Here is a 23,492-nt window from a genome sequence, read left to right on the forward strand (position 1 = left end):
AACCAGAAATTCAAAAGGCAGAAACTATATCAAATTATAAATGATGAATATATATTAAAAAAACATCACCACCACAAGCATGTAAGGACAAAATTAGAAAGGCCAAGGCACAAAATGAGATTAAACTAGCTAGGGACATAAAGGTTAACCAGAAAACACAAATACATTAGAAGCAAGAGGAAGATTAATGACAGAGTAGGCCCATTACTCAATAAGGACGAAAAGACAATAACAGAAAATGCAGCTGTGGCCGAAGTGTTAAATAAATTTGTTTCAGTTTTCACCAAAAGGTTAGCAGTGATTGGACCACTAACATAGTGAACATCAGTGCAAATGTGAGTCAACAACATAATACTGTTGCAAAAAGAGTGAATATCATTCTGGGATTTGTTAGCAGGAGTTTTGTAAACAAGACAAGAAAAGTAATTCTTCCACTCCACCCAGAACTGATAAGGCCTCAGCTGGAGTATTGTATCCAGTTCTGGGCACCCTACTTTGGGAATGATGTGGACAGCAACAAAAATGATTAAAGATCTAGAAAACATGACCTATGAGAAAAAATTGGGTTTGTTTAGTCTGGAGAGGAGAAGACTACGGGGGTGGGAAACATAACAACAGTCTTCAAGTACATAAAAGGTTGTTTTAAGGAGGAGAGTGATAAATTGTTCTCCTTATCCATTGAGGACAGGACAAGGACAAAAAATAATGGGCTTAAATTGCAGCAAGGGAGATTTAGATTAGACATTAGGAACTGTATGGGTAGTGAAGCACGGGAAGAAATTACCGAGGAAGGTTGTGGAATCTGCGTCATTCAAGATTTTTAAAAACAGGTTAGACAAACACCTGTCAGAGACAGAGTAGATAATATTTAGTTTTGCTTCAGTGCACTGAACTGGACTAGATGACCTACTGAGGTCCCTTCCAGGCCTATATTTCTGTAATTCTAAGCAGTTAGTGGTTCAAAGGGAGGTTTCATCAGAGAATTAAGAACTAAATTGAAATCCCAAGCTGTGATGGATTCTCGGCCATTTGGGAAGAGATTTGATAAACTTTGATGAATCTGGAAGTTGCAGAATGAGCAAATGCCAAGAAATCTTCCACAGGAGAATGAAATCCTGTAATGGCCACCATGTGGACTTTAATGGAGCTCAAAGACAGACCTCCTTTCTTCAGAATGAAAAAGTATTCTAGAATCTCCGATATGGGAGAGCTGATAGGAAACAGAAGAAAGTAAGTGCACAGACTTTCTGAAGGCAAATTTTCCGTGTGGACTCCCTTCTGCTGTTGATTAGGACTTCTTTAACCTTTCTGGAACAGGAGAGTTCTAACTCTGAGAGCTGCCTAAGTACCAAGCCTTGAACCACAGAGTGTTCAGGTGGAGGTGACAAATGTTCCCCAAGTCCTGAGTAAGAAGACTGGGCATCAGAGGGAGACTGATGGCCAGCCAGGAGGAGAGGTGAAGCAGATGAGCTCCCCCTCCAAGGAGGAACGCGGCCAAAACTACTGTGACAGTGGGAGGAAGATGGTTGAAGGGAACCCTGAGCAAACCTCCTCCGGACTCTTCAGTCAGTCGAGGGATACTACTACACAGCTGGGAATAGCGAGCTATTTGTTCAGACTGTATATAAACTGTCCTGGGCAGGTTTGGAAGCAGTGCAGATAAGCCTATTTGGAAGGAGCATGAGGAGCTGCAGGCATGATCTCACAGCGACCTGCGGTGTCAACTGGACTTGTGCAATTAAGTATGTCAGACTGAGAAATCTGTTCTCAGGTAGGTTTTGGATGTCGAGGCATCCAAAGTGACCCCTTTGAACGCTATCAACTGTCAAGGTAAGAGGGAGGAGTTTGCAGTATTGAGCTGATGGAGTGCTTGAGGAAGAGAAACTCAGCCTTCTTTACTGGGGTTTGCACTTCAGTGTAGGAACGCACCTGGAGAAGCCAAATGTTGAGATAGGGGAAGACTACTAGTTCCCCCGGTGAAGCTGTGTGGTCACTACCACTATAATTTTTGTAAACACTCCGAGGGTGGCAGAGAGTCCAAAAGGGAGCACTCCCTGATCTACATGAATCGTTGGAATCTCTGATGAGAGAGGCGTATCACAACATGAAAACATGCATCTTGATGGTCAAGGGCTGTGAAACAGTTTCCCAGATCCACACATGGAATAACAGCTGCGATTGTTACCATCTTGAATTTTTGTACCTTGATGAAGGTATTCAGCAAACTGAAATCTAGAATTGACCTCTACTCGACCTTCTTTTTTGAGAATCAGGAAGAACCTGGAATAAAATCCCCTTCCTCTGTACTGAGTGGGAACTGTTGTCACATCTCCTGTGCAAAGGAGAGAGAGAGAGAGAGAGACAGACACACACACACACTCTTACACAAGTATTGCCAGGCAGGTAAGGAACTGGCTAAAAGGGAGATGACAATGGGATGTGCTGAAAGAAAAACTTTCAGGTTTGAGGGAGATTGTAATAGAGTTCACCAAGGACTGGTCTTGGGACCAATCTTATTTAATATTTTAATTAATGACCTTGATACAAAACGTAGAAGTGTGATAATGGAATCTGCTGATGATACAAATTTGGGGGAGACTGTCAATACAAAGGAGAATAGGATTATTATGCAGGAAGAAGAGACGGTTACTCACCGTTGTAACTGTTGTTCTTCGAGATGCGTTGCTCATATCAATTCCAATTAGGTGTGCGTGCACCATGTGCACGTTCGTTGGAAGATTTTTTTACCCTAGCAACAGTCGGTGGGTCGGCTGGGTCACCCCCTAGACTGGCACCACCATGGCGCCGGATATATACCCCTGCCGACCCAATGGCCCTTCAGTTCCTTCTTGCCGGCTACTTCGACAGAGGGGAAGGAGGGCAGGTTTGGAATGGATATGAGCAACACATCTCGAAGAACAACAGTTACAAAGGTGAGTAACCGTCTTTTCTTCGAGTGCTTGCTCATATCGATTCCAATTAGGTGACTCCTAGGCGGTGGGGTCGGAGTGAGATGTCGCAGAATGTAGAACTGCTGATCCAAATGCTGCGTCATCTTTGGACTGTTGAACCAGAGCGTAATGTGAGGCAAAGGTGTGGACCGAGGACCAGGTAGCTGCGCGACATATCTCCTGGATGGTACATGAGCCAGGAAGACGGCAGATGAAGCCTGAGCCCTGGTAGAATGTGCGGTGAGGTGGCTCAAGGGAACATGAGATAAGTCATAACAAGTATGGATGCACGCCGTCACCCAAGATGAGATCTTCTCAGAGGAGACAGGTAGGCCCTTCATTCGGTTTGCCACCGTGATGAAGAGTTGGGGCGTTTTATGAAAGGGTTTTGTCCGCTCAATATAAAATGTGAGCGCTCTACGGACGTCTAGGGAGTGCAATTGTTGTTCCCATCATGATGAGTGTGGCTTCAGGAAGAAGACCGGAAGGAAGATATCCTGGTTGATACGAAAGGCCAATACCACTTCAGAGAGGAAAGCCGGGTGTGGTCGCAACTGTACCTTGCCCTTGTGAAACACAGTATACGCTGGGTCCACCGTGAGAGCCCTAAGCTCGGAGACTCGTCTGGCCGATGTAATGGCTACGAGGAAAGCTGTCTTCTAGGACAGGAATAGTAGCGAGCAGGTTGCTAACGGCTTGAAAGGGCCAGACAAAGTCTGGTTAGAACCAGGTTGAGGTCCCAGGTTGGGGTGGGACGGCGTATTTGGGGGTATAGGCGGTCCAAGCCCTTGAGGAACCTAGAAACCACAGGGTGTGAGAACACGGAGCGGCCACTTTCCCCTGGGTGGAAGGTAGAGATGGCTGCCAAGTGCATCCTCAATTATACCACCACTAGGCCCTGTTGTTTGAGATACCAGAGGTAGTCCAAGATGGTGGGGATTGAGACCTCAGTGGGAGTAACATTATGCGTTTCGCACCAGAAGGAGAAACGCTTCCACTTGACCAGATACGTTGACCGAGTGGAAGGTTTCCTGCTACCCAGAAGTACTTGTACTGAGGCAAAGCAACGTAACTCGGACTGGTTTAACCATGCAGCAGCCATGCTGTGAGGTGAAGGGACTGCAGGTCTGGGTGGTGAAGTCTGCCGTGGTCCTGAGTTATGAGGTCTGGGTGAAGAGGCAGGGTAATTGGCTGTGCTATCGACAGGTCGAGCAGCATGATGTACCAGTGCTGCCTGGGCCACACTGGAGCGATCATGATCAAGCATGCTCTGTCCCTGTGGAGCTTTATCAGGACCCTGTGAACCAGCGTGAACAGTGGAAAGGCGTAAAGCAGCTGTCTCGTCCACAGCATCAGGAAAGCGTCCGAGATCGAGCCCAGGGAGAGGCCTTGGAAGGAGCAGAACATCTGGCATTTCCTGTTCTCGCGGGCAGGTGATACGGCCAAGGTGTCCAGAATGACCACTGATGGGGGGCCTTGATCTTGGGCCTGGGTCTCCTGGAAGAGTCTGGTGGGCACATCGGAGTCACGGTCCTGTGCATAGGAACTGTTTGCATGAGAGGACACCGATGTGTGTCGGGATGGCCAAGGAGGGGCTGAAAACCCCTGGGAAGAGTCTCCCTCTATGACTGATCTTGCTCTGTGCGGCACCGGGGATCGGTACCAGGAGCCATACCGGTACAAGGAATGAGATCGGGACCTACGACTGGAGTGGTACCGGGAGGTCGACCGGGATTTCGAAGCTCGGCGTCTGGAGTGGCTGCGAGAGTCACGGTGCCTGGAGCGGTGCCGGGAGGTGGATCAGTGCCGAGAGTACCGGGCCGGTGAACGGGACACTGATCAGTGCCCCGAGTACAACCGGTACCGAGAAGGGGATCGGTGCCGGGACTGCAATCAGCACCGGAATCGGCGACGCAACAGAGAACACCGGTGGGATCGTGATTGTGAGCGGTGCCGCTCTACAGTGCTGTCAGAGGGTGGTCTCATCAAGGCCGGCTTGCCTACAGATTGTATGACCCGCACTGGCGGCGCCAGGGGTTGAGGCAGGGCAGACTCTGTCATCGCGATCAGCTCCCTTGCCGTGGAAAATGTCTCTGGCGCGGAGGGAATAGTGAGTTCAACCATGGCTCTTGCCGGGGAGCTTTCAGGTACTGGACTCGACGGTCCTTGCAGGACCGGAATCAACGGTGCCAATGTTGTTGGTGCCGCGGCAGGTATAGGTGCCAGGCGGTCTGATCTAACCGGGTGCTCTGGTTGCGGTGCAAGTGGCATGGAAGCAGCGGGAGTCTTATGTCTCTTCACACGCGGGGAGAGAGAACGGTGCCGAGCGATGGTCAGTGCCGACAGGCGGTCAGTGCCGAGAGGCCTTAGCAGTACTGGTGCAATCCGGTGCCAAAGAAGCGCTTCTGCCAATGGATTGTCCAGCACTCGGTGCCGGGGGCGGAGGAGTAAGAGCTGCCTCCATCAGGAGCTGTTTGAGATGAAAGTCCCGCTCCTTTTTTGTCCTCTGCTTGAAGGCCTTGCAGATCCAGCACTTATCGGCGAGTGGCATTCCCCGAGGCACTTAAGGCAGGAGTCATGGGGATCTCCTGTTGGCATCAGCTTGTGACAGGCCAAGCACAGTTTGAAACCCGGTGAACCGGGCATGGGCCCCGGCACCGGGTGTGGGGGAGGGGCTAATCCCCAAACCCCTCTTAACTATATAGACAAACAATGTTATAAAAACGAATAAGAATTAACTGCAACTATAGAAATTTCAACTATATATACAAGAATAACGAGAGAACTACGAGTAGCTAGGGAAGTGGAGATCAGCTAAGCCGCGATTCACTGTTCCAATGACCGACAAGGGCGGTAAGAAAGAACTGAAGGACCGTTGGGTCGGCAGGGGTATATATCCGGCGCCATGGCGGCGCCACTCTAGGGGGCGATCCAGCTGACCCACTGAGTGTTGCTAGGGTAAAAAATCTTCCGGCGAACGTGCACGCGGCACACGTGCACCTAACTGGAATCGATATGAGCAAGCACTCGAAGAAGAATTGGATGACCCTGGGAACTGGCCTAACAGAAATGGGATGAAATTTATTGGCATGCAGTGCAAGATCACGCATTTAGGGACTAAAAAGAAAAATTTCTGCTATAAGCTAGGGGGAGGGAGGCTCATCAGTTGGAAATGACAGAGGAGAAAAAGCTGGATTAATTAATTGATCGCTGGAGGACTAGGAGCCACCAATGTAATGTCATTGTGAAAAAGACAAATGTTATCCTACGATACATCGAGTGAAGTATTTCCAGTAGAGAAAAGGAAGTACTAATGCCATTATGCAAGCACTGCTAAAACCTAATCTGAAATATTGTGTATAATGCTAGTCATTCACATTTAGGAAAGATAAACTCAAACTGGAACAGGTGCAGAGAAGGGTTATTTACATAAAACATAAGAACGGACGTACTGGATCAGACCAAAGGTCCATCTAGCCCAGTATCCTGTCTACCGACAGTGGCCAATGCCAGGTATCCCAGAGGGAGTGAACCTAACAGGCAATGATCAAGTGTTCTCTCTCCTGCCATCCATCTCCACCCTCTGACAAACAGAGGCTAGGGACAACATTCCTTACTCATCCTGGCTAATAGCCATTAATGGACAACCTCCATGAATTTATCCAATTCTTTTTTAAACACTCTTGTAGTCCTAGCCTTCACAACCTCCTCAGGCAAGAAGTTCCACTGGATGATCAGAGGAACGGAGAGCCTATCTTCCAAGAGGAAAGTAAAAGACTGTGGCTTGTTTGGCCTAATAAAATGAAAGCTGGGAGAGGAAAGGGTCTGATTGCGCTCTATAAATACATCGGGGAGAAGAGCTATTTAAGCTAAAGTACAATGTTTGCACAAGAACAAATGGGTAAAAACTGGCCATGAATACATTTAAGATGGAAATTAGAAGAAGGAGTCTAACCATCAGAGGAATGAGGATCTGGAACAGTCTTCCAACAGGAGTAGTAAGGGCAAATACTCAAACTAGTTTTAAGATGGAGCTTGATAAATCTGTGAATGGGAAAATATGCCAGGGATGCCTGTAACAGCAGGGGGCTAGACTCGATGACCCAGAAGGTCTCTTCCAGTCCCAGTCCTATATTCCTAATTCACCCTGCATCCAGGAAACCTCAGAGTCATCTTAGTGCCTCTGAAGCAAAGTGGACCCAAAAACCCAAGCCTCAAAGGCATTGATGGTGGAATTTACTGCTCTACACCAGAGCCAGAAGGCTTTGAGAAAGGCCTGTGCCTAACATCTCCAAGCAGGTGGAGAGCTGAAATCTGCCACAACAGTTACAGTTCAAATAGGGAGCTCCTTCGTTGACCATGATCGGAAAGAAACTGTAAGGAAAGGTTCTCAAGAACATTAGTGCACCAGCAATTGCTCTGTGTACAAGACACACCAACCGATGGCTTAAAGAGCTAAAATCCTTAGAAAACAAAGGAATTTCCACCTAACTCAAACCAGAAGTGCATGACCCAAGAGTAGAAATCCAGTCGACGTGGTATCTTTAGGGAAATACGCTTTTGGACATGGAAAATAGATACAATAAAAGAATATAGATAATGTTAGACATTCAAAGATGATGATTTGTGGAACAAACAGTACAGCAGACACTGCTGAGCTTGCATTTCCAAGTCAGGTCTCAACTGTCATACACTACTACCTAGCAGGCTTGATTCACTTATTCTCAATATATTGTCTTTTTGACCTGCACAGTTTTGCCCACAGTTGTGACAGCAGTAAAGCACCAACTACTGTCAATACCCTCTTGGGAAGGAATTTGGCTGAATTAACTAGGTTATCAGAAGCTAATGTAAAAGTGCTTTGTAAACTCCATAAAAATACCATAAATGACAATCCAAAGGAAATGCACCGTCTTAAGGAATTGCTTTGAAATCTTTAGTGTCTATTTAATGGTGCCACTATTTGAAAGCGGAGCATCTGATAATTACATGAATCAACATCTGTGGCTGAATCAAGATCTGTTTCCACAACCACTTATCCTTACATTATTCATGATTATTCTTATTAACAGTACAGTTTTATAGGAGCCACAAATGTATATTCTTCATATCTGCAGAAGAATTAAGTAGGTGTTCATCAACACAACTGTCACTAGGAGATGCTTATAAGAGGAAACACTGATAAAGGTATTCAGAGAAATTCTGGTGTATTATAAAAAGGTAAATTTTTTATTTTTATATATAGGTATTTTATACATATGAAAGGGAGAATCTCTTAATTACATAGATAACTAGATATTGATCTGCAAGAGAATAGACAGACTGAGTGACTGACAACCGGGTACCCTAAAATAGCTACTTAGTACAGAAGATTAGGCCAAATAATAGAGGAAAGATGTTTATAAAAATCCCTAATGCCAGTGAATGAAAAAACTACGAAAAACAAAAGCTGTATGAGGTACTAAGTCTATAGGAATTCCCTACTATTTCCAGAATGATTGAAATGGAACAGAAATTATGAGTTCTAGATTTTTATCTCCATAGAACTCATATAAGTCAATGGCTCATTTTCCTACCTCTCAACGACATAAAAGTTGTCTCCATCATCTCCTTGGTCAATGACATGTTCCTGAGGTTTCACTTTCCTCTCAAACATGGCGTCAAGAACCTGAGACAGCTGCTCCTGGAAGGTTAAAAAACCCGCATTAACATTATTCATTGGAAAAAGACTGGTTCAATTCAACTTTTGTTCTGGACAGTAAGTATTAAGGCACATGGATTTTCATATCCTGAATAGGAATATTTGGGTTATTTTAATATTTGGACATTAAACAGCTTTCAATTTTATTTTAATATTTAGTATCTCAAAGGTTTGCTTGCGTTGCATTTTCTGACAAAAACGCTGATTTGTAGTTCAAGCCTAAACAGCTTAATCCACTGCTATGGGTTCAATGCCAGAGATTCTCAGCAAGTGTAAACATATATCGCTCCTTTGATAGAGACATGCTGATCTACACCAGCTAAAGATATGGTTCACTAAATCTATGTCTACATAACAGCGCCATATTTAACCATCACAGTCTCTATCACTGTGCCATTTAAGGGGTTATATGAATGCTGAACTTCTTTCCTATATTTGCAAAAAGAACAGGAGTACTTGTGGCACCTTAGAGACTAACTATATTTGTTATCCTTAAAACCACTAACAATTGACTTTCACTGTAATTGCCGTCCACTATCAGATATACTAACTTTAACACTTAAATCACAACAGATTCCCAAAATGCAACTCATAAACACCCCTAATCCAGTGTTTACGCTGCTTAATGCATTTTAAAATTACTACACTAGTTTTACAATATGACTCATTACAGCAGTATCTGTAAGCACCACTATATTAGAAGTGCTGTCTAACTTTTCACCAGAAATCTTATTTTCTCATCTTAAACCCGCTTAGTATTTAAACTGAGAAGACAGTCTCAGCCTGAAAGCTGTTTGTTTTAACCACATATTTAAAGTATGTGTATCTAAATAACAGAAGTCAGAAAAATGTAAGCATTGTGGCTATAAATACTTTAACTTCTAAAGCTCAACAGTGCCTTATTTTGCGGGGTGGAAAGCAGAGGCTTTAAAAAAAATCTTCAGGTTTGTTGATAATGTGAACAAGTATGGTTGGATCCTGAAATCTCAAACGTAAACAGCCACAGGAGGTTAAAACACTGGGCATGCTCACCAACTCCTTTTTAATACGAGTTAGTAGCATAGCTGATGCACATGCCCAATACATGACAGCATTTTCAGATTCTACAAACTCACTCACAAGATATTGTGTAACACAACTGCATTAGTGAATATCATTTTTTTTTGCAGGATTCTCTCCCATGACAGAACTCATATTTTGTTCTCCCATGGCTTTAGATGTGGAGACATAATGCAATTAGTTTTCCACAGGCAAGAGTATTCAGATCTGCAGCATATTAAAGACTTTTGCTAGGAACCTGGATTGGTTTTACTCCAAAATTTACTCTGATTCTTGCAAGAAGTGATCCAAAGGACACTGGCTTTTTAGTCTGATTACGAGTGTTCTGGTAGCGAACTTACGCCTTTTAGAAGATATATTTAAACAGAACAGTGGTGTTTGAGCATTGGCCTGCTAAACCCAAGGTTGTGAGTTCAATCCTTGAGGGGACCATTTGGGGAACTGGGGTAAAAATCTGGGGATTGATCCTGCTTTGAGCAGGGGGTTGGACTACATGACCTCCTGAGGTCCCTTCCAACTCTATGATTCCATGAAATATGCAACAAATTATATGAATTACCTGGGAATTCAAATCTCAAACAACCTAGAAGAGCTCTATGATTTAAATGTCAAACTACTACTTCAGCAAATAAAGATCTAGAAGGCTGAGGAAAGCATGCAATGTCTTGGTTGAGAAGAATATCCATAGTCAAAATGAACACTCTGCCAAGCACTTCTTCATTGTTTCAAAATTCTTATGTGATTCTGTGAAGTTTTAGGAAAAAACTAACACCAGTAGGACAATGGAACAGACAATAGCAGGGGATTAGCCTACATGACCCTTGTGGTCCTTTCTAACCCTATGGTTCTATGGTTCTACCCCAGATAAAACCCTCGCAGGAGTACAAAGGATGTTACAATTATGTGGAATAAGAAGAGACCAAGAATGAGCGCAGATACTTTGTACAGACCCATTAAACAGGATAGATTTGCTGTTCCAAATATTCTATAGTGCCAGCCAGCTCAAAGCAGTAGTGAAGTGAGGGTGCTCTTAACCAGGCAAACACTGGCCCTTTATGGAACAAGAAAATTGTGGCAGTGAAAATGTCACAAGGCTACAACAGATTAATAAAAAAAATCATGCCCTCCACAAATTTACACACATTCTTTATCAAAGGCTACTCTATGAGGTTGGGATAGAACTAGAGAAAAGTAATTCTTTTCTGTTGCCAATAGCTCCCACTGCTAATAAGCCAGATCTTAACACAAACTGTGAACTCCAGAGCTTCAAAGATTAGGAGAGAGTGATGGAATACACATGGTTGGCCAGTTATTCAATAAAGAAACTTTTCTAACTTATTTAAAGATCAAAACTAACTTTAGCTTGGTCCACTCTGCCCTGGTACCAGTACTTTCAAGTCAGGCATTATGTTTCTTGATTTTCCAGAAAACAAACTTTAATAAAGAGATGGTGTCTACTCAATTAGAACACAAACAAAAAATATAACTAATTGGTATAAACCTTTGCAGACAGATTTCCTAACAAAAAAGTCTCTGTTTATGAAATGCTGGGGACAAGGATGCTGATAGACAAATTACCCCAAGAGGGTCTGATCTGGAAAAGAAGAATAGTGATCTTAGTTTGTAGCACAATACAAGAAAATTTCTTGAAACTACTGTTTCAATGCTACCTCACCTCAGTCACGTTAACAAACAGAGACTGAATGGGGATAAACGCTGGAAAAGTTGCGGTGAAAGAGGAGATTTTATGCATATATGGTGGACATGTCCAGTCATAAGAGAGTATTGGGATGCCATCTGTAATCCAATATCACAAATTGTTGGAAATGTATTACCAAATGATCCTTTGGTAATCCTCCTACAGCTTCCAAGAGGAAATGAAGAATTAATCCCTTATCTGTTAGTCGCTGCTTGGCTATTAGTAGCCTCTCACTAGAAAAAGGAAAAATAGTCCAACCACAGAAGAATGGTTCAAAAAATACGGGAGGTTGTAGTTCTGGAAAAATGAACACACCAATTATGTAGCCAGCAAAATAGACAGGACAGATAGCTACTTAGATATTTGTTTACATTTTATTCAAAGTACATTCATCAGCGCCCTTCCCCGCCCCATGATCAATGTTCTGAATATTAACATTTGATAGATATGCCTGGTCTGTTAAACACATACACTGAGATTTCACTCAACTTAATAAAATCACTAGAAACAACATATTGTAGGTGTTGTAATGATGCTCACTCTGTAATATGGTAATACCCTGTTAAACAGATTACTATCTTCTGTAAAATGTCTCTTCAAACAAAAGGTAACTGTTGTAATGATAGTTTTGTTTCTGATTTTTGCAATGCAAGAATTTGTAAACTTGTTAAAACTTCCCAAATAAATAGTGCAAAAATAGTTTTACGCTCCCTCAGTCATCACAACAAAGGGCAGAAGAGCAGATTTTTGCCTGACTGTTTTGCAAGATTGGCTTACTTATATTAGACCATTCATTATGTTGAGACCACATACAGAACTGGATACAAGCAGATGCTGCACACACTTTGTAGCCTGGTGCATATTCTGTAATAGTTCTTCCCAGGCTGTTCATATTTTTCAAGGGGATTGAGAAAAAGATGGCAAATGCTACCCACCATTCATATTGCTATTGGAAAGAAGCTTGACTCCTTTTGTAAGTGCCCTCAGAGGTAATGATGTCCTGTACCATCAGCCTACACATCATGATCATTTTCTTTAGTATAAACATTGTTCTAGTGTTGGAGCCCTAACAACTGCCATAATTAAGGTTGCTCAGTTAAGAACATAAGAACAGCCATACGGGGCCAGACCAATGATCCATCTAGCTCAGTATCCTGTCTTCCCGCAGTGGCCAATGCCAGGCGCTTCAGAATGAATGAACAGAACAGGGAATCACTGAGTGATCCATCCTATTGTCCACTCCCAGCTTCTGGCAAACAGAGGCTAGCGCCACTCAGAGCATGTGGTTGCATCCCTGACCATCTTGGCTAAAAACTATTGATGGGCCTATCCTCCATGAACTTAACCTAGTACTTTTTTGAACCCTGTTATAGTTTTGCCCTTCACAACATCCCCTGGCAACGAGTTCCACAGGTTGACTGTGCACTGTGTGAAGAAGTACTTCCTTTTGTTTTAAACCTGGTGCCTATTAATTTCACTGGATGACCCCTAGTTCTTATGTTATCTGACAGAGTAAATAAGATTTCCTTATTCACTTTCTCCACACCAGTCAAAATTTTATAGACCTCTATCATAACCCTCTTAGTCATTTCTTTTCCAAACTGAAAAGTCACAGTCTTTTTAATCTCTGCTCATACAGAAGTTGTTCCATACCCCTAATCATTTCTGCAGCCCCTCAGTGCACCTTTTCCAGTTCTAATATATCTTTTCTGAGATGGGATGACCAAAACCACCAGCAGCATTCAAGGTGTGGGCGCACCATGGCTTTACACACAGGCACTACGAGATTTTCTGTCTTATTATCTACCCCTTTCCTCATGGTTCCTAACATTGTTAGATTTTGTGATGGCTGCTGCACACTGAGTGGATGTTTTCAGAGAACTATCCACAATGGCACCAAGATCTCTTTTTACACCCCAACATTTTGTGTATATAGTTGGGACTGTGTGTTCCAACGTGCATTAGTTTGCGTTTATCAACACTGTATTTCACCTGCCATTTTGCTGCCCTGTCAACCAGTTTTGTGATAACCCTTTGTAATTTTTCACAGTCTGCTTCGGACTTAACTATCTTGTATTTTCTGAAAATGTTGCCACCTCACTGTTTATCCTTTCTCCTGATAATTTATGAATATACTGAACAGCACTAGTCCTAGTACAGGCCCTTGGGGGAATACCACTTCCTACCTCTCTCCATTCTGAAAACTATTTATTACTATCCTTTGTTTTTTGTCTTAACCAGTTACTGATCCATGAGAGGACCTTACCTCTTATCCTATGACAACTTACTTTAAGAGCCTTTAGTGAGGGCCTTTGTCAAAGGCTTTTTGAAACTTTAAGTATACTATATCCACTGGTCACCCTTGTCCATGTTTGCTGACCCCTTCAAAGAACTCAAAGCTTGGGAAGGCATGATTCCCCTATATAAAAACCATGTTGACTCTTCCCCAACAATCTGTTCATCTATGTGTCTGACTGATGTGTTCAGTTTCAACCTATATTCCTCAGATTCAACTTCCAAGTTCTGAACCATTTTTAGGGAAAAGAGAATCACGTACACTGGTACAAAGCAGCACTTATTGGCATAAGAACACCAGCATTAGCAAAATGGGTTTGTCGTTAGTGAAAATAGAAAGGGATGCAATTTTCTTGGGTAAAGTGTCTAAAAAAAATCATGTTAATCAGAATCTTGAAATATGTAATTGAATTAAAACAGACTGATTGGTGTTTGATCTTTATGTACATGCTCAAAAACAGACTGCAAACAATTCATATTTCAGAAACTGGCACTGTGAAAGTGATGGGCAGGAGCATTAGAGTCAATGAAAAACCATGTGAGCATCATCAGCTGTATAACTGGAGAATTCTGTCAAAATACTTGCATATTAGTACGCAAATATCAATGGGTACATTTTAGTGAGCGAAGGAAATCATCACTTGAATGATCTGACATAGTGGGCAAGGTCATCACAAAGTAACATAGCAGCAGTGAGCAAAGCCACAATAACCATATTCTGCACTGGTGCAGCTTACCATAGCTTCAAAGCAGAATGTGCTGCACCAGTGCAAGTCACAGCTTATCATGATTTTTGCCCGTCTGCACTAGGGATTTGCACTCATGCAGCTACAAGAGCTAACTATTAACGCTGAATCCCCAAAGCACAAGTAGTCTCAGAACAAGGCAGTTCCTACTGATATGAAGAAAGTTATACCAGTGCAACTTGTGTATATAAACAAGAGCTGAGGAAGGTCAGACCACAGATCTACAATGCCTAACTATTCAGTTATAAAATTCTTGTTAAGAGAGCAGAGTATCACATATTAGTTGCTTCTACTTTGGATACTGCAACAGTGTTTCTGGGCAATCCACAACCATGCTATGGAATGATACTTTAGATTCTTATTTTCTGCATCAGATGGTGGTGGCTCACTTCACACTTCAGTGTACTGTTTCCTTCTCAAGAGTCATAACCTAAAAGCTACAAGAGTTTAGAAATGTTCTTACTGCTTCTTTTAACAGCTCTTTGTGATTCTCAAGTTAGCAGCAGCAATAAGGCTGTCAGGCCTTTGACTGTTCGGCTACGTTGGTTTCACAGTATATTACGAAAAGCCTTCTGGCTCTTGGCCTTCTGGCTTCCAAGGCTTATCTAACCAACCTGCTACATAAGACAGTGCTGCTCTTTTGTGAGGGGCAAGAAGTGATTCTGTTCAAGTTCTACCTGACTAAATCACGTTTTTTACCTCTGGTTTCCAACAGCCAAAAAGATGATTGGAATCCTGTGATGGTTCAGGGCAAAACATTAGCAATGGTTACGAAGGAGAGCTCAGGATTCTGAGCTCAAGACTTGACTGGAGAATACTTATGCCATCTAGCTAGTTCTATTTAAAAATGTATTCAACTGTAATTTAAATATTCTCATATTCTGTTACTAGTTTGGGGGTTTAGATTTTTGAAATAATACAAATTCTTCATAGTCATCTTTTCATAGAATCATAGAATATTAGGGTTGCAAGGGACCTCAGGAGGTCATTTAGTCCAACCCCCTGCTCAAAGCAGGGCCAATCCCCAACTATTTTTTTTTGCCCCAGATCCCTAAATGGTCCCCTCAAGGGCTGAACTCACAACCCTGGGTTTAGCAGGCCAATGCTCTAACCACTGTGCTATTTCTCCCCCCATTCAATCAGGAGAAGATGACTATAATGGAGAAGATTACCTGTATTTATTTCTACTTCAACCTTTTAAAAGTTTGATATTTGCTTCTTAGTTGAATCCTCCTTTGTAATGAGGCTATTACAGGATACAAATTCAGCATGTCCTTGTATTCCTACAATACTCCTTTTGCAATATTCCACTACTGAGAACAATATAAATGGCTAGTAATTATATATACGTTAAGTGACTGTAGTTCAAACACTGAAGCGGTACTACCTGATCTAGGTTTTTGAAGAGGAGTATATCCTTGCATGCTTCCTGCAGTCTACATCTCTGCTCATCTGTTTTTGGATGAACTACCTGCAAGGAAAAATAAAACAAAGCCTGTCACGGCGGCGAAGAGATCTGATCACAATCTGAAGCATACTTAACCTCACAAAGGGAATCACAACGTTAAGTAAGATGCTTGATGTAGCTGGAACCTCAAAAGAATGAAAAGTGAAATAATGTATGTAAGAAAAGTGAAAGAAAAAATAATATCTGAACAGTGGCAATAATTGTTCAGGAACTCGTACTTAAAAAAACTGATATTCTGACAAAGCCTATTTTTAACGTACATCCAGACAAAAACAAATATTCAAATATTCAGAAAACTTAACTGAGTGAGCAAAAGCTGTTTTACTATTGCTCTTCAATCAACTACTTTGTTGTTTTAATATAACAGCTCCACTGATACTTAACATAACTAGAGCATCTGACATATGTGTGTGTCTTAAAAGTAGTTATTTGAGAAAAAGAATTTATTTTTAAATTCTGGAATTCTTTTCCACTCTTTCCCACTTCTGAATTGTTTAGTGATCTTCAGGCAGCTGAAACACAAAGCCTGCCTAAGAAACTAGATCAGAGTACGGCATGGAAGGGTGGAAAAGAACCACCCCCCTCCACACACACACAAGAACTTGGAAGAAAAGGAACAAGAAAACAATTCCAAGTAAAAAAACAAAGTCAGACCTCTCTTTTCTTCTAAACTGTTCTATTTTCTCTTTCCTCCAAGTTCAGAACTTAGGCGAGCAAAAAGGGACCAGGCACCAGTTCAACTGCTGTGACTTGTCTGATCCAGAGACCTCTGTGCCTTTTATGAGCAAGAACTGGAGAAGAGACCCATGACCTTTATGAGAATGGGAGAGGTGAAGCTAGTGCAGAAGGAGCTTCTCCCTGACAAATTACCCTTCCCAGGCACTTTCAGACACTAGACATGGGAGGTCAGCAACTAAAATCTTTCCCCTTGCACCAGTGAAAATTAGTCATTCAATCCTAAAAGATGGGCTTATAAAAAGAAGACTGAAATCTCAGATGACAACAGTTTGTCCAGTAGATCCACACAGCTTACTAACAACAAAAGTTATTTACTTTTTTCTAAACTCAATATTAAATTAAATTAATAGAAGTAGACTGTAAACCATGTTTCTAGAGAAAAACAGCCAAGAACGAAATGAACAAGAAGGAGGAGGAACAGAGGGTATCCCAGCAATAGCAATGTATGTAGCCTCACAGTAAGTGTTGGTTCCACAAGCAAGTGTATTTGCAACCCAAATGGCTACAACTTTCTAGAAGGTTCAGATTTTGGTGCAGATGTACATGAGAGTGGGGTCTATGTGGACAATAACTGAATTTGAAATTTTATTTTTTGTAAGCCTTAAATTCCACTGAAAGTATCTGTAGTACTGAAAATCTTGATGAGATCCAAAATACATGATATACTACCCAGATACCTTTGTGAGGATCACAGTAGAAATACCTAGACAGTACAAAAATCTTATGATACATGTTTCTAGTGGCCATAACCACCAGTAAATCATCTAAAGAACTTGATACCCGAATTTCATCTGATGTCACTACAAAAAAAAAAAAAAAAAAAAAACTGAAGTTTTTAGTTTTGGTTTTCTTCAGATGATGTCTTCCCAGACAAAGAGAACAAATGTTCATTTCTTCACTAAAATAATTCCTTATTATAATGAAAACAAAGTCGAAGTAAATTCACTGGGGGTTAAAATTGGATAGTAAGCAGATAAGAGGATGAATTGATTCAAATTAACCACATAGATAGCCAGGATTCTAAAAGAAAGTTGCACCATTAAGTACTTAGCCATTAAATAAAAAAATGAGAACACACTGAAAAACTTGATGTAAAAACAATACAAGTCAAAATACTACTCAGGAATCAAAACTTCTAACACAGTGGTTCTCAAACTTTTGTATTTGTGACCCTGTTTCACACAGCAAGCGTCTGAGTGCGACTCCCCTCTTATAAATTAAAATCACATTTTTAATATTTAATATCATTATAAATGGTGGAGGCAAAGCAGTATATGGAGTAGAGGCTGACAGCTCGCGACCCCACGTAATAACCTCGTGACCCCGAGTGGTCATGACCCCCAGTTTGAGAACCCCTGCTCTAACACAAATGAATCCATTTTTCAAAAACATATTTGCAGTTACTAGACACACCTATCATCTATTTTTCAGTATTTTGCAATAAAATATTTAAAAAGAATCTTCTCCTTTAGAATAAATTAAAATGCCTTTAGATTTTCACAATATTGAAAATCTGACATATCCTTAAGACTGACAAGCCAGCTGAGCTTCATTCCAAAAGTACAAGTCCCTAAAGGAAATATCAATCCCTATCAACCAAGATTTTGTTATATACAGTAGCTCTCGAGAAATACAATTACAATATCTGAACTGTAATAATCCCTATAAATTGCCTGCATTTAAAAAGATACAACGATCGGTGATTATAGGCTCAAGCACATTTCAACAAAGCAATTCCAATATAAGCAGCAGGTAAGCTCTCCCAGAACAGAACTGTTTTGATAAGAAAGGCAGTGAAAAACATGAGAGGTATTCTAGGCATCCGGACAGAGAGCTGTGCTAAACCTTCACTAATTCGCCACACTAGCACCAGTGTTCCAGGAATTGTCTGAACAAGTGTTACTTAAGCAGATAATTAGGCCTATAGGTACAATTTTAAAATCTTTTTGGACAACAAATTTGTAAATTAAAGCCCATAATGCCCAAAGGAATGCCCAGAACAAAGAGACTTAATATTTCAGAATTATTCTGCTTTGTCAGTAATCATTTCATTTTGCAGAATTAAATGTAGAACTGACAAGGGGATGATGTGCTTCACACGTACATTAATGTATGCAAAAGACTATGCCAGATGTGATTTGCCCATTCTTACCCTTGGTTCTGTATCTTCTTCTTCCTCATCTGGGTTGAAGGCTTCAGCACAAACTTAATAGGAAGAAGAAGAAAAAAAGGTTACACAAAAGCTCTATTTCACAGGAGCATAAGACAAATAAAATGTCAATTCCTTCCCTCTAAATTTGCCTTTCTATATTTCACTTTTGTTTTTAAAGTGATTTTTTGTGAGAATAATGACACAGTGTCAAAGGATGAAATCCTATTTATTATCAGAATAGCTACCTTATGGTCATATCCAGACACCAAAATGAGGGGCATGTAAAAGACTGAGTAAACTTCCTCCACATTGGCCAAAACTACCTTTTAAAACTCTACCTGTAACCAGCAAGCTTACCTTCAAATTATAAATACCGTGCTCTTATGCACACATACAGATTTCAATTCTGCAATGTCTTATAACCACATTTATAATGATCATGAACATAGATCCATTCACAAAACTTTCCCTAAACATTAGAGGAAAAACCATCTTGTAGCCACGACCCCTCATTCACATACAACATTTCAAAACTACATACAACACCTATAGATTCACACAAACCCTTTATTAATAAACAAAACACAAAATGTAACCAATAAATATGGTCTCCGTTAAGGCTATAAGATGGTGGCTTAGGATGAGAGTGTGAAGATGTGGGCTGTGAGTCATAGAAAGCAGGTAGGCAGGATTGAAAAGGGGAACTGATTAGTGGAGTATAGATGGGTTGCTGAATAACTAATTTGCTTTCTATGGTCTGTCCTGGAGAGGAAGGGAAGAATATGGAATCTATTCATCTTAAAGTTCAGGGTTTTTTTGAGGAGGGTGGTAGAGAATTTCCCAATTTTTAAGTATGCATTAACACTAATAACTACTCAGATGGGTAAGTATCAACTCTTGGTATCTACTATCACCTGCACTCCCCCCTCTCAGAGTCCAACGTTTCATACATTCAATTACAGCCCGCCCCGCCGAGCTGTAGTCCTTCTCAATATCTCCTGCAGAATCCCATTTCTCCTTGGGCACAGACTATTTCTGTGTCTCATGCACCTTTCACAGTATACGGTCATTGTCCTATAATGTATCTTCGGAGCTAAGCCAGCAGTTCTCAACAGAGGGTCCACAGCTCCCTGGGGTCTGCGAGCCCTTTCAGGGGGGCTGCAGAGCCCCGCCACTGAAACCCGGTGCCCCAAGCAGTGAGCGGTGTGGGGCTGAATCCCAAGCCTGGTGCTCCCCCCCTCCATGGGACTGAAGTGGGGAGAGGGCTGAAACCCTGAACTCCCCACGCCCCCCTGCTGAAGCCAGGAGCAAGGGGGGCCTGAAGCCCCAAGCTCCCCTTCCCCTCACTGCAGCCAGGAGTGGTAGGGCGGAAACCCGGAGCTCCTCCCCCACCTTCTTGGAGCAGCAGGGGTGAAACCCTGCCCCCTCCACTGCAGCCGGGGGGGGGGGGGGCTGAAACCTTTAGCCCATGGGCAGAGTTGACGGAGCACAAGGGTGTTGCCCTCCCCCCAAACTGCAGTACCTTAACAGCTCCACCCCCAATCTCCTCCTCTCCCGCAGCCCCCCTCAGGACCTGCTCTCTGGCCTGGTCCTAGGCCAGAAGCCGGAGCCAGGCAGTGAGGGGAAGCTGCTCCTCTGGCTGGTGGTGCCATGGCATGCCTTCATCTGCTCCTGGTGCCCGGGGCTGCAGCTGCTCTTCAACTCCCGCAGGCTGTCAGAGCTGCCTGGACGGCTCCGGGGCCAGCAGAGCCCTCGGGGAGCAGCCATCGGCACACAGCCCCAGACAGGGGGGTGGAAGTCATGCTCCCTCCTTGAATCCTGCTGTGCAGAGCTGGCCAGAGCCCTGCAATTCTTTGCGCCCCCTTCCCCCAAAACAGAAGAAGTCAAACTAGGCCTATGCCCAAGAGTTCCCACCTCAGCCCAGAGCCCTGAGTCTCCCCTACCCCTGCTTGGCTCTGGAGTTTTTATAGCATGTTGAAGGAGGCCTCAAAGAAAATGTTGAGAACCCCCCTGAGCTAAGCAGAGGCGATGCGTGGGAAGAGCATGTGAGGTCATATGTCCCCTCCCCCTAATTTGCTGCTTGGCTTGTACTGAGCATGCTCACACGGACTAAGCAGGTTCAGTAACATCTTTTGATGCTGCTGCCCTATCTCTATCCCCCACTATCGGCAGCTATGGGTTGTTTCTGGAGCTGAGGAGGACTTCCTTCTTGTAAGTCTTTGCAATACGTTCCAGAAACACTACATTTAATATATTACACATAAAATATATATTATATAATTTCATACATCCTCCGCACATTATATGAACCACGTGAAAGGGGGTTCCAAAGAGGATGGATCAAGACTGTTCTCAGTGGTACCTGATAACAGAACAAGGAGTAATGGTCTCAAGTTGCAGTGAGGGAGGTTTAGGCTGGATATTAGGAAAAACTTTTTCACTAGGTGAGTGGTGAAGCACTGGAATGGGTTACCTAGGGAGGTGGTGGAATCTCCTTCCTTAGAAGTTTTTAAGGTCAGGCTTGACAAAGCCCTGGCTGGGATGATTTAGTTGGGAATTGGTCCTGCTTTGAGCAGGGGGTTGAACTAGATACCCCCTGAGGTCCCTTCCAACCTTGAGATTCTATGATATACACAGAGATAAAAGACTTGGGAGCCACTGATCAGAATAGTTCAATTCTGTTGTAGAGCCAGAAATATATAATCAATTGATGTTTATAACACCCAATAATACATATTTAAATCAGTACACACTAGATTTTAATCACCTATATCTGGATTAACAAAGTGAAAGCCCAGAATTAAAATAACATTAAATAATCTTTTTGCACACCATTTAAAAGAGGACACAATAGGCAGTGAACACTTATTGCATGCATACAATGAGGTTACGAGGAAGACAATTCCCAGCCAAATGACTTTAACCTTTAGTTATTACTGACACAATCATGATGTTAGAGAGTCAAGGTAGGGGAGGTAATATCTTTTATTGAACCAACTTCTGTTGGTGAGAGAGACGAGCTTTTGAGCTTACACAGACCTGAAGAAGAGCTCTGTGTGAGCTCAAAAGTTCTCACCAACAGAAGTTGGTCCAATAAAAGATACTGCCTCCTCCATCTTGTTTCTAACATCTTGGGACCAGCACAGCTACTGTCACCATGTAAGAGAGGCAATTATAATGGTCATTGTCAAGAATTTTGATGTCATTTTAGTTCAGTTTCTGAGTGTTTCAGGGCAAACTTTTCTTCCACTACAGTTTCATAACTAGTAAAATCTGGTACATAATGACCTTTTGGGGAATATTAAGAGCCAAATATTCTCCAAGTTCTAGAAAGATAAGTCTTTAAAAGAAAATGTTTCTATTAATTTGAGAGCTTTGACAGTTCTTACGTATCTAGGTGGACTTCGATTACATTCATATGAGATGCACATATGTGCAGACACAAGGTGAAAAGTCATTCTTGTTTTTACCTACTTCTGCTCTTGCTTTAATAAGGGTAGTCTTGCAGCTAAGCCTGTACACCATTTAAAATTTTAAAAGAAAATAGACAGGCATGTTCTTTTGTACCTTGTTCATTAGCCTGACAATACTGAAAACTTGGCAAAATGCCCAGCTCATTACAATGACATCTAACAAATTAACGGATTTAGGAAGAAATTAAAAAAAATAGCAGGTTTTAAAAATCTAGAACCAACTCTATTTGGAAGTTGCTGAATACTAATTTAGAGAAGCATACAGTACTGATCACCAATAATCTAGTCATTAGTCTTTCATAGGGGTTACAAAAATCTATCATTTTAGCAACGTTTAAGGTGTTTACATATGTTCCATAAGCAGAAAGGTATAAATACAGTTACTATGTTAGCTAATTAAGTTTGAGTCCATTTTTTTCTGGGTTATGTGATACAGCATGGCCAGAGGGCAGCAGGAGAGGGTTAGAAGGGAGCCTTATTCTCTGCAGAGGGAAGAAAGTTTGCTATAGATTAATCAGAGCACCTGAAGCCAGTCACCTGATATAAACCCCCTGCTTCAATCGGACAGGGAAAGGCGTTGGAACAGAAAACAGTTTGAAGGAATAGAAACAGAGTGGATTGGAGTTGGAGCAGAGAGCAGTTTGGAGGGAAGCAGAGGGAAGTTTGGAGAAGTGCTGCGATGGGCTAAGACCACCAAGACCCTAGGTAAAGGGACACCTGGCTTGTGCAGAAGAAGAGTAGGAAGCCCCCACAAGCTGAAGGGCAGGAGAGGGAAGTAGCCCAGGGGAAGGAACTGCTAGTTCAAGTAGTTTACCGCTATCCCTAGGGCCCCTGGGCTGGGACTCGTAGAGGGTGGGCTCGAGTCCCTCCCTCTCCATTCCTCTCCTCGAGGACACTAGTGGGGCAGTTAATATTTCAGTTCAGGGGCAAGAAACAGCTCCCTGAAACCCCCTCCCCAAGAAGAAAAAGCGCAAGACCCATCATAGTAGTACCGGCAATTTGCTACAGTATGAATACTAAAACATACTGCAAACCATTCATTCACATCACAACAATGAAGCCAAATGCTGAAGTCATTAACTGTATGAACAATGACAAAAGAGTTCTGTGGCACCTTATGGACTAACAGAAGTATTGGAGCTTAGGTTTCATGGGTGAATACCCACTTCATCAGATGCCGAATGCGGTATTCACCCATGAAAGTTTATGC

General features: G+C 42.3%; 1 protein-coding gene across 1 annotated transcript in view; it reads right to left on the bottom strand.

Annotated features, from left to right (window-relative positions):
• The window catches only part of PRKAR2A (protein kinase cAMP-dependent type II regulatory subunit alpha), a 142,042-nt gene that overhangs the window by 26,562 nt on the left and 91,988 nt on the right, over window positions 1-23,492 (bottom strand). Inside the window, exons 3-5 of the mRNA XM_032781796.2 lie at window positions 18,810-18,862; window positions 15,839-15,922; window positions 8,528-8,634 (exon numbers count right to left, since the gene is read on the bottom strand). Coding sequence (XP_032637687.1) covers window positions 8,528-8,634; window positions 15,839-15,922; window positions 18,810-18,862 — 244 coding nt within the window. The remainder of the gene's footprint in view (window positions 1-8,527; window positions 8,635-15,838; window positions 15,923-18,809; window positions 18,863-23,492) is intronic.

The sequence above is a fragment of the Chelonoidis abingdonii genome, chromosome 17 (genome assembly GCF_003597395.2).
Source record: "Chelonoidis abingdonii isolate Lonesome George chromosome 17, CheloAbing_2.0, whole genome shotgun sequence".
In the NCBI taxonomy this organism is placed as follows: Eukaryota; Metazoa; Chordata; order Testudines; family Testudinidae; genus Chelonoidis; species Chelonoidis abingdonii.